The sequence below is a fragment of the Ctenocephalides felis genome, unplaced genomic scaffold (genome assembly GCF_003426905.1).
Source record: "Ctenocephalides felis isolate EL2017-DRISC unplaced genomic scaffold, ASM342690v1 CF-g0.4_SCAFFOLD_01170, whole genome shotgun sequence".
Lineage (NCBI taxonomy): Eukaryota > Metazoa > Arthropoda > Insecta > Siphonaptera > Pulicidae > Ctenocephalides > Ctenocephalides felis.
Genome location: NW_020537324.1, coordinates 6,105,816 through 6,115,620, shown reverse-complemented (window position 1 = coordinate 6,115,620; position 9,805 = coordinate 6,105,816). Strand labels below are relative to the sequence as shown.

At 30.6% G+C, this 9,805-nt stretch overlaps 1 protein-coding gene and 1 long non-coding RNA gene across 2 annotated transcripts in view; both read right to left on the bottom strand.

The window, feature by feature from the left end:
* Nucleotides 1-31: 31 nt before the first annotated feature.
* On the bottom strand, nt 32-5,143 carry LOC113368080. The gene is made up of 9 exons (XM_026609644.1): nt 4,214-5,143; nt 3,823-4,121; nt 3,372-3,494; nt 3,006-3,281; nt 2,658-2,846; nt 2,443-2,565; nt 2,291-2,374; nt 2,035-2,223; nt 32-98 (listed from the first exon to the last, which is right to left on the bottom strand). Exons 1-9 carry the CDS (start codon nt 5,125-5,127, stop codon nt 61-63), a joined length of 2,235 nt encoding a protein of 744 aa, XP_026465429.1. The 5' UTR covers nt 5,128-5,143; the 3' UTR covers nt 32-60.
* A 413-nt stretch (nt 5,144-5,556) lies between these two features.
* Nucleotides 5,557-9,805, bottom strand: part of LOC113368077 — a 65,615-nt gene continuing 61,366 nt past the window's right edge. The window contains exon 3 of the long non-coding RNA XR_003366334.1: nt 5,557-5,673. This is a non-coding gene — a long non-coding RNA (uncharacterized LOC113368077). The remainder of the gene's footprint in view (nt 5,674-9,805) is intronic.

Here is a 9,805-nt window from a genome sequence, read left to right as displayed (position 1 = left end):
TTTATGAAAAATGATAGGTAAGTTAGCTTTAAATATGTGCTTTGTAGAAGGTGCATGTTTTTAGATATTCAATTCTAAGGAAGAGTAAGTTTCTGAACCTGAAAATAAAAAAATAAATTCAGAAATTAATAAAGATATAGTTATTTTTAGGAGTAAAAGAAGTAGAATCCCAACAGATATCACATAAGGAGCAGGCGAATGCAACGAAATCAATATCCACATTATATCTTCTATAAAGAACCAACCAAAGAAAAAATAATTCAAGATGTATACATGCATACCTCATGTTTTAGTAAAACTGCAGAAAGCCATTTAAAATGATCCAAAAAAATATAAAATTGAAACTCATTGTTATTACTCACAAAATAATGTACTTTTACTCTTCTCGACTCTAGTTCTAGTATCACTTTAAATATTATTCTCAAGCTGTATATTGTTTATTAAACTTTATTCAAAATATTTCCACAAAATGAAATTTCAATAAAAATATTTCACTTATATGTGAATATATTATAATATGCCACACACACGTATTTCACAATCCATGCAATTTTAATCTTAACATTCCTCTTCTATTCTATCGCATTTTTCATCGAAAATCAATCGCGTACATTGGAGAAATAAAAGCCCAAAGAAATTTATATGCAATTTTGCAAATCAAAGAATCCTATAAAACTTTCTCAATAGTTGCCGACAAAAACATTCTTACATTTATAAACAATCATGCAGACATAATAACATGCTGGACACATAATTTGCACATGGTTTGCATTTGAAGATTTACACAACAAGAATAACAATCGAGAAACAACCAGATAAAATATTATTGTATTTAAGAAAATAACATATAATCAAATATGTATGGATATGATATTGTTGATAATCCCATAAAAGAAAATATTTGTAGAAAAAAGACAAAAATTTGCATGCTTTTACCATTGGATACGAGTACAAAATACTTTGGAGACAAATTTTAGTAACATATAGACAGATGTTAGTATTTTAAGAAAAGAACATTGAACGAACAAAATTTATTTTGTACCAAAAATAATGACATAAATAATCTGATGAGTCAATAACATAAAATTGAAAACATAACATATACATAACATGCAAAACATAAAAGCGATATCTAAATTTAAATTATTACACGTAGGTACTTATAATTAACGTTTAGATATATATAAATTAATCGCTATTTACGTATTTATGAAATAGTTAAATTTAATTTAGAAAAATGGACTAATCAGTATTGTTAATCTTATCCGAAATAAGTTATTAAATTCAATTTCTTTAAGAAAATATAGCAGAAATAATTGCTACTGTTACCCCAAGTTAACAATTTGCATATAATTGTTAATAAAAAGTTTTATTATTAAATTTATTTAAAGTTTAATCTAAATTTGATTTGCTAAAGGAATTATAATTTAATTATACCTAAAATGCTGCGAGCGAATAGAATATATAAAACCTATCTGTATTTCCTATATTAATTATACATTTCTAACTTTTAGATGTAATTAATTAAGATAATTATTAAATTATAAATAATATATCAAATGTTGGCAGTGTTTGATTCTTGTTTAAATTAAATAGCAGTTTGTTATAGATTTTTTTGGAACTACTCATAATAAATGCACATGTTTAAACGATTGCCTATAAATTTAAAGAAAATTGACGAAACAAAAAATGAAACCTACGATTTTTAATATTTTGCTTATATTATTCATAAAATTCTTTTATATTATATATGTGGATAAAGAAATTGAATAATTTAAAGTAATTCTATAAATTTTCAACCTATTTAGAGATAAATAAGTAGAAACCGAAGATATGTTTGATATAAAAAAATGACAAGCGCGTCGCCCACTAACTCAATATTCAAACAATTATTTATTTGAGCAAATCAAATAATATACGTTTGCTATCCCTTCGCTTACGTATCAATAAATATTTTTTAAAAATTAATTTAAAATATTTATTATTCTGAATGTTTTTTATGTTTAGGGCCGCGTTTCTTCTTCGGCGACTTACGAATGCATTCTCCCTTATCGTCTCCAGCCCATTTGCCATCATGTTGGCAAACCTGCTGATATGTGCCTTCTAACCGGAAAGCTTTCCGACACCGGACATGGCACTGAGTACCCGGCATGTTCGTCACCCTGCGCCTTCCGGACCGGGTGCGAATGAAACGACCTTTTTTACCTTCAGTGTTGTGCAGAACTACGAAAAAAATGATATGTCTGGTAAAAATAAACTATATTCAATAAAAAGACGCATTCCTAGTTACCAGGATTTGCACTTGGCCTTCTACATTCCAAGAACCCATGTTTGGGTGGATACAAAGCCGGACAGGCAATATCAATAGCGCTCACTGAAAATATATAATAATGCCATGGTAAAAGATAAAATATTGTAATTTTGGGTTTTATCCATAGTTACCAACGCATTTTACGCCATCAGGTCCAAAAACATAGCCTGGTTGACAAGCACATCTAAAACTACCTTCTGTGTTGATGCAACGTTGGGAACATCCTCCATTATCTTCTAGACACTCGTCAATATCTATCAATCATAAAAAAATCAAGAAATAGTCTAAGGAATTAAGGAATCCTCAAAAGAATCATTTTAGATAGTAATTTTTTTTTTTTACTAACCGACGCATTTCAGACCGGTATCATCAGGCTTCATGCCATCTTGACAAATGATTGTTTTTAATTCTGCTGGTTGATCATTGATCACAGAAATTTCCAAGCATCTATAATTGCCTTCTAAATTTTCACAAGTTCCAGGATCACACTTTCTTTCGGGTGATTGGAGATCAGGATCAGCGCATTCGTCCACATCTAAAAAAAATATTAGAAAAATTTCATAGAACAGGAAATTTATAAATACAGTCATTTTTTTAGTTCACTAGACCTAACAAACTAACTTTCCAATTTTGTAGTAGTGTTAGATATTTAAGCAGTAGATTTTCATTCATGCCATTATATTTCTGTTATTACCTTTGCATGTTTTCCAATCATCTTGAAGAGTCCATCCCTCAGGGCAAGTGCAAAAAGCACCCCGTCCTAGAGGCAAATTAATACAATCGTGTGAACAACCTGCAGCACCAGACAAGCAATCGTCTTCGCCTGCCAAACAACTGTGGCCATCAGGGCCAAGCCTGGTTCCTCGTAAACCATCTCTTTGGCCACAACTGCAGGTATAACTGCCCCAACTATTTTCGCAACCGTCTTGACAGGGACCATGGCCATTGTTTAATAGACATTCATTGATATCTAATAAAAAATCAATCAAATCAATTCAATATTATTAGATAAATCATGTATAGAACAAAAATGTATATTAATAATTCTTTTATTACGTACCAATGCAATTCTTCTTATCATCCCCCAATCTGAGTCCAGGAGGGCAAGTACACGAAAATGATCCAATCGTGTTGATGCAATCATTCTCACACCCACCGTTGTTTGAAGCACATTCATTTATATCTAAATATGAAAACGAAACAAAAGTATTCCTATACGAGTTAACTAAATATTTGTATTGTGATAATAATTCAAGTGTTCTTAAAATAGAAATATATTCTAACAATACATGTCGCTTTTGGAAAAAGCGAAAGTTTTTTAACAAAGGTACTTGAATATGCAGATTTTAATAACTCGGACACTTAATGGAAAACTTTCTTTGTATTATATTCTTATTATTAGGAGAGAAAACAGTAAGTTGTTTACTGTTTATGAATTGTTTGTCTAATTTTTTACTTAAAAATTAACTTTATAATTCTAATTATTATTACATAAGTTCCATATAGTTTACCTCTGCATACATTTCCTTCTAATCGAAATCCTTTATAGCAGCTGCAGACTTCTTCAGTACGATTGTATACAGCACATAGATGATCACAATTGCCACGACCACCATAACAAGGAGGTTTCTTAAAACCGACATTTAAATCGTTGCCTAATTCAGATGGATCCTCAATTTCGACACATCCAGGAACCGTTCCGAGCCATTTCTTGTTCCGACATATCATCCAAGGATGGGACGTTGAAAGACGTAAACCTGGTTTGCATTTGTATTCTGCCACCATGTACACGAATTTGTAAAACTCTTTCCTAAATAGAAAATAAATAATAAAAATTTAAATAAATTTCAGAAAGTTTGTACTGAAAATGATTCTGATTTTAGGGCATTTTTATTATCTTACCTTCTATAAGTTATATGAGCTCCAATAGATTCTGGTGCCAGAACAAATGGATTTAAACAAGATAGATCCCCGAACCAAACCTCATCCTTGGTGATTTTATTGCTCATTGTCGTTTGAGATAAATAATTTTCTGTGACCGGTGCTCTTTCAGTAGTTGTTGCTTGCAATTTACCACTAACAACATCATCTACAAAAGCATTTACAATAAAACCTGATCCATCTTTCATTCGTTGATCGCCAATTGGATTTTCTTGTCGAACAGTATTGGAATTTCCGTTGAGAAAATTATTGTGATGTTTTTTCTTTAACTTATGTGATGGTTTGTGACCCGGTGTACTTTCCTGAATATCGGAATTTGGAAGATGATTTGGGTGGGCAGTTGAAGATGCTTCTGCTTCAGGTGTAGGACTATAGTCAACGGTTTGGGTAGTACTGGCTATGTGTTGAATTAACGGTTCTTCAGTGATAGATGCTGGCGTTACCAAATCATCAGACGACCAAGTTGTAGTCTTAAATTTCTTCTTTCTGTTCTTGCGCTTCAAAGCTAATTCTAATCTTTTCTGCCTTTTCTTCTCCAACCTTTCAAGTCTTTCTTGACGTAAACGAGTTCTTTTAAGTCTTCTTTCAGTAGCTTCAGCACTTAATTCTTTTTCATTGCTTTTCCCACCAGATTTCTGAAGTTTTCTCTTGCCTTCTTTTTTCTTATTGCCTTTCTGATTTCCTGGTTTTCCCTTACGTTTCGGTTTTGGAGAAGCATCGTCAGTGCCGTTAGTATGTGGTATCACTTCTACTTTGGTAGCCGTTGAGTATTGTAATTCTGGAACCGTTGCTCGCACTGTGGTGACTGGAAATGAAGTTGTGGTTTCATGATGGTATTCGATGAAGTTTTCCGTAGATGGTGAAGGCAGTGGCATTAATGGCAATTTATTCCAACTGCAACAAAATTAGTACTTAGTTGGAAATGAAGAACTAATAATATATTCGCACAAAAAATAATATCCAATTATAATACCCCAAATACAATTTACACCAAGGAATCAATTGTATTACACCTAATACATTTAAAACCATTAAACATTTAAATACAATTCGTACTAGTAATATATTTATCACCATTTCTATGAAGTTTGCGTTCCAGTTAGCACTCTATTTAATTTATTGTCTGTGACAAATATAGGTTAAGTACAAGAGGACATTAATATATTAATGCGTCATCGTATTGATAGTTTTTAAATTAAAATATAAAGCTTCTTGAGTATAGGAAAAAATCAGGGCAATGTATAGACAAAAAAAACATGAGTCATCTGGTTGTTTTAATAAATATAATCTTACTTGAAAAGTTTTGGTCGGTTGTTGTTTTTCCCTTGGTTGATTTTCCAGGTGTGAACTGACCAATTTGCGAACGTGCGAAAACCTCGTGTTGCGGTCTTCGAAATATGATACACCTTCCGAATGCACCCCTGAAAAGAAATAAAAAATACTAAAACATTTACAAATAAAACAGAAATCTCATGCTATATATTTTTAGTAATTTTCCATTAAGTAAATATTCATTAAACGCAACAACATAAATTAATTAAATTTTTATGAAAATGATTTATCCATTAAGTTTTTATATAAAGTATATCTATGTCAATTTTAATTCATGACATTGAGTAGGACCACCAGTTAGTTTCGGCGTTCTTATAATATTAACTTTTATTAAGATCCAATAAATAATGATTTGGCTCTGTTGTTCATTGACTCCGACCATGTCAAAGAATGCTGCCTTGACCCTTTTAGTGTAAACATATTAATTTAAATATCTATTTTTTGCGACATAAATAAATAAGACGAATTTTTATCAATCTTTTTATAATTGAAATAAGTCTCAAAGAACAAATACTATCCTTTAATTTGTTTGTTCCCATAAATTTATAGTAATTTTGGCTTAGCATTTTTATAGATTTTAGTTGATCAGAAATCAAGAAGGAGGTTGGAAACGTAGCAAAACTATGAAGCAAAACTAGGAAATAAATAAAATGCATTATTTCTAGAAATAGTATGATAAAATACGGCCCTTGGTGTGTAGAGATTTATTGTTTTATAATTACTCAAATGTCAAGAAGGGAATTTGTGTTCCCGTTGACATGTAACGTGTATCTTAATGGAGGTCAATATGTTTAAAGCATGGGAATAATTTTCTCTCGATTTATTATACCACGAAGGTGTTGATCTATATAAATTTGAATTAGATTTTGTAATAGATATATGGGGATATGTTAAGCTTTTATATTAATTAAAATTCAGCCGAAATCTTCAGGCCAATTTACCAAATAAAAATTGAAGAAACTCATATAAAATTTAATATGAAGACAGAAAGTTTAAGAATTCACTTAGAAGAAAAGTCATGTAAATTGAAGAGTAAAAGAAATAATCAAAAATCGTTTTTTCTTTCAAAGAGTTAGGAAAATCAAATATTTTAAAAATTCCTATTTTTTTTTCAAGCAAAGTAAGACTATGCATATATAATTTTACCACGCTTATTCGATATGACGCTAAAACTGGTTTATATTTTTTATCGAGTGGAATTAGATTAAAAAGTAATAATCGATAATGTTTCTTCCGGTAACGTTCTCAAGAAAACAATTTTTATTTTTCGGTCACGAATATAAAATAAGATACGCTTTCGTTTTTAAGTATATGGGAACCACTAATTCGACAGAGTGTTGCAATATTTTTCTTGCTCTGACTTCTGATCTCTATTAGTGAAACAAACACAAACTCCAGAAATAAATCATATAGACTTGAATTGTTGAGAAAACATCAAATTAGCAATTCTGATTTTCTGGCGAAAACTTAAACTTTTTCTTTGGGCAGTTAACAAGAATTATATTTGACCATCTAATTATCAGAAATCAGAATTATACTAAAATACCATCAATTTATTATTATTTATTAAAATTTATCTTAGTAGCTGCCTGTATCTGATCGAATGTTTCAACAATCTACCTTCACATTGGAATGCTTTCCTTGATTTTTAAAAAATTACCATTCCAACTTCCACGGAAAACAATTAAACAAATGACCGCAACAAATTTCAATAACAATTAAACCACGTACAACAATAGGCCAGAATGCACTTCTGTCGTATGATCTTTGTATTATATGATCAAGTAACCCAGTTTAGCCTGGAACAATGTTGCATTAGTATTCTACAATTGCGTCCTTTTGTTAAGAATTATGGATGTTGAGTTTATTTAACACTTAGCCGATAGATTAACGGATGCTAAAACAAATACCGTCGATTCGCGGAAATTTATTTTATGCTGTTCTATTCTGAAGTATCATAATAATAGTACTTGGGATATAAAACGATGTATATTTTATTGCAATTTGAACACTACGGTTTCAAACGGAACAACCATAATAAGCAATAAGAGTTGTACTATACATTAATGTCGCCGGAGAGCAAACTTAATCATAAATATACATATAGATGTTTATCTGTGTTGATTTCACACCGACAACTTACACACAGATAAAAACCTTGAAACAAGTAAATTAAATTTTTATAAAAATCCAAATCCAATTCGACAATTAATAAACTCAGAAAGTTTTCACTGTTTCTGTCTTAACTAAACATTTAAAATTAAAGTGACCAAATTACCAAACAAAAATATATCCAAAATATTCATTTGGATATGGTTATGAGGCTTGTGCAAACTTGTCTAATCATTTGCACAACATATGAACACTAAATACAGAGTTGATATTATAGTAAAATGGTAGATAACTAAATAGCAGCCTTGTAGGTTCTTCCTCCAAAGAAAATTAAGTGAGCATCTAAATTTACATTCCGAAATGAATTCGTTCTATTATACACAATGCAAGTTTTAGTATATGATTTATAACAGACACGTGCATTCTGGAAGAATATGAGGCTTGGCAGCTTAATGGGAAATGATTATTAGTTAACAAGACGCCGCTCTATACAATGGAATAAACGCGATATAACAGGTAGAGCTTTAAAAAAAAACACGACATATGATTTAAAATAATAAACTAGTGGGGTGGCATCGTGTCTTAAGGGGGTATTCTACTGTAGAATTTTGAAAAAATCGAAAAAAATTTTTTTTCATATTTTCAAAGTTTAGTTATTCAAAAATATGTCATTAAAAGGATTTTTCAAAATTACTATTATTTCCTGAGTTATATCCGTTTTAGTGACGTGGCCTCGGTTCGGGTCTGACCGAGTCTCAAAACTTGAACGCGTTTTTCTCGAAACTACTTTTTTCGAGTTGGCGGTAAGGATATCTCGAGTTCTAATGAACCGATTTACTTCAAATTTGGAGAGAATCTTCTCCATACATCGCCTTATCGTATGGACCTCGCCCAAAACTATAACTTTTCATTTAGTATTTTTAAAAAATTCGGAATTGTTAAAAAAACATGAAAAAAAATATTTTTTTTTCAAACTGCCGCCATTCAAACAAAAAATTTTTTTTTAACTTATCCAAGGTTCATACGATAGCGGCATCTATTATAATTCAGAATCCATCTATTTTTTATATTTCAAATCACCAGGAGGGTTGGAATCATGTACGCCAGGACACCCTCTTTTTTTGGGAACCCCCACTTTGACTGCTCATAACTTTGTGAATTTTAATTATTTTTTTTCAATATTTGTTTTATGTAATAATAAAAGATCAATTAACAAATGATGAAAAAATTTATAGTAAAAATATTATTTGTTTCCTTTATACAGCGCTTCAAAAACCGGGCGAAATTCATGTCTCTACAGTAGAATACCCCCTTAAGGCAAATTGCTGGAACTTCCCGTACCGTAACGAAATGTTCGAGGAATACTGAACGTTTTCAAATAGATTATTATTAACATTGTAACATTGTCAAATATTTATAAGAATTATATAAACTGAATTGCAAAGTTAAAATTATTTGTTTAAAGTATATTAGAACAATAGTCAAAATTAAAAATAAAATCTTAATTATTTTCGATATACAAAAAAATTTTTTGTGAAAAAAAAGTTGAAACAATTTTGTTTCCAAAATCAATTATTTTGTTAAGACAAGCAGAAAGTTCTTTGAATCATTTAAATCGGACGCTTAGTTCTCTGCAACCGTGCAAATTAAAATCACATGCAATATTCATGTTGTCTGTATTTTCAAATTTCTATGCGTCGATTTATAAACCAATTAGCAGTAGATTTAAAAACTGTCAGAGTGATCATTTTCAAAACATTATACCTTTAATTGATTTAATCAAAGACAGTTTACTTTCAACGTATGTGGCGCTGATAAATGATGCTCTATAAATCCGGTTTCAGCATATTCACCACATTCTAATGTGTTCCGTGATTTGATCGCTTGTAATGTGATTAAAATGTTATCTAAAATTGTATAGAGAAACGATAAAAGGAATATAAATGATGGCAAAGGGACTTCTCTCGCCGTTATTTTCGCCTTGTGGCATTCTGTATATCGTTTGCGGCGATGGAGATCACTCCGCTTGATATCACTCCAATAACGATATCGTTTTCTGTCTAATCAAAGCGCTGGTCTAATCAAAAGGGAACGCGAGCCGTGCGATCG

Bases quoted from the DNA above. Each gene is read 5' to 3' on its own strand.
- LOC113368080 (XM_026609644.1), bottom strand. From the start codon at position 5,127: ATGCCACTGCCTTCACCATCTACGGAAAACTTCATCGAATACCATCAT. The intron at 3,495-3,822 runs GTAAACTATATG...TTTCATATTTAG, and splicing joins AGAAGGAAATGTATGCAGAG to ATATAAATGAATGTGCTTCA. The intron at 2,566-2,657 runs GTTAGTAAAAAA...TATGATTGATAG, and splicing joins TACCGGTCTGAAATGCGTCG to ATATTGACGAGTGTCTAGAA.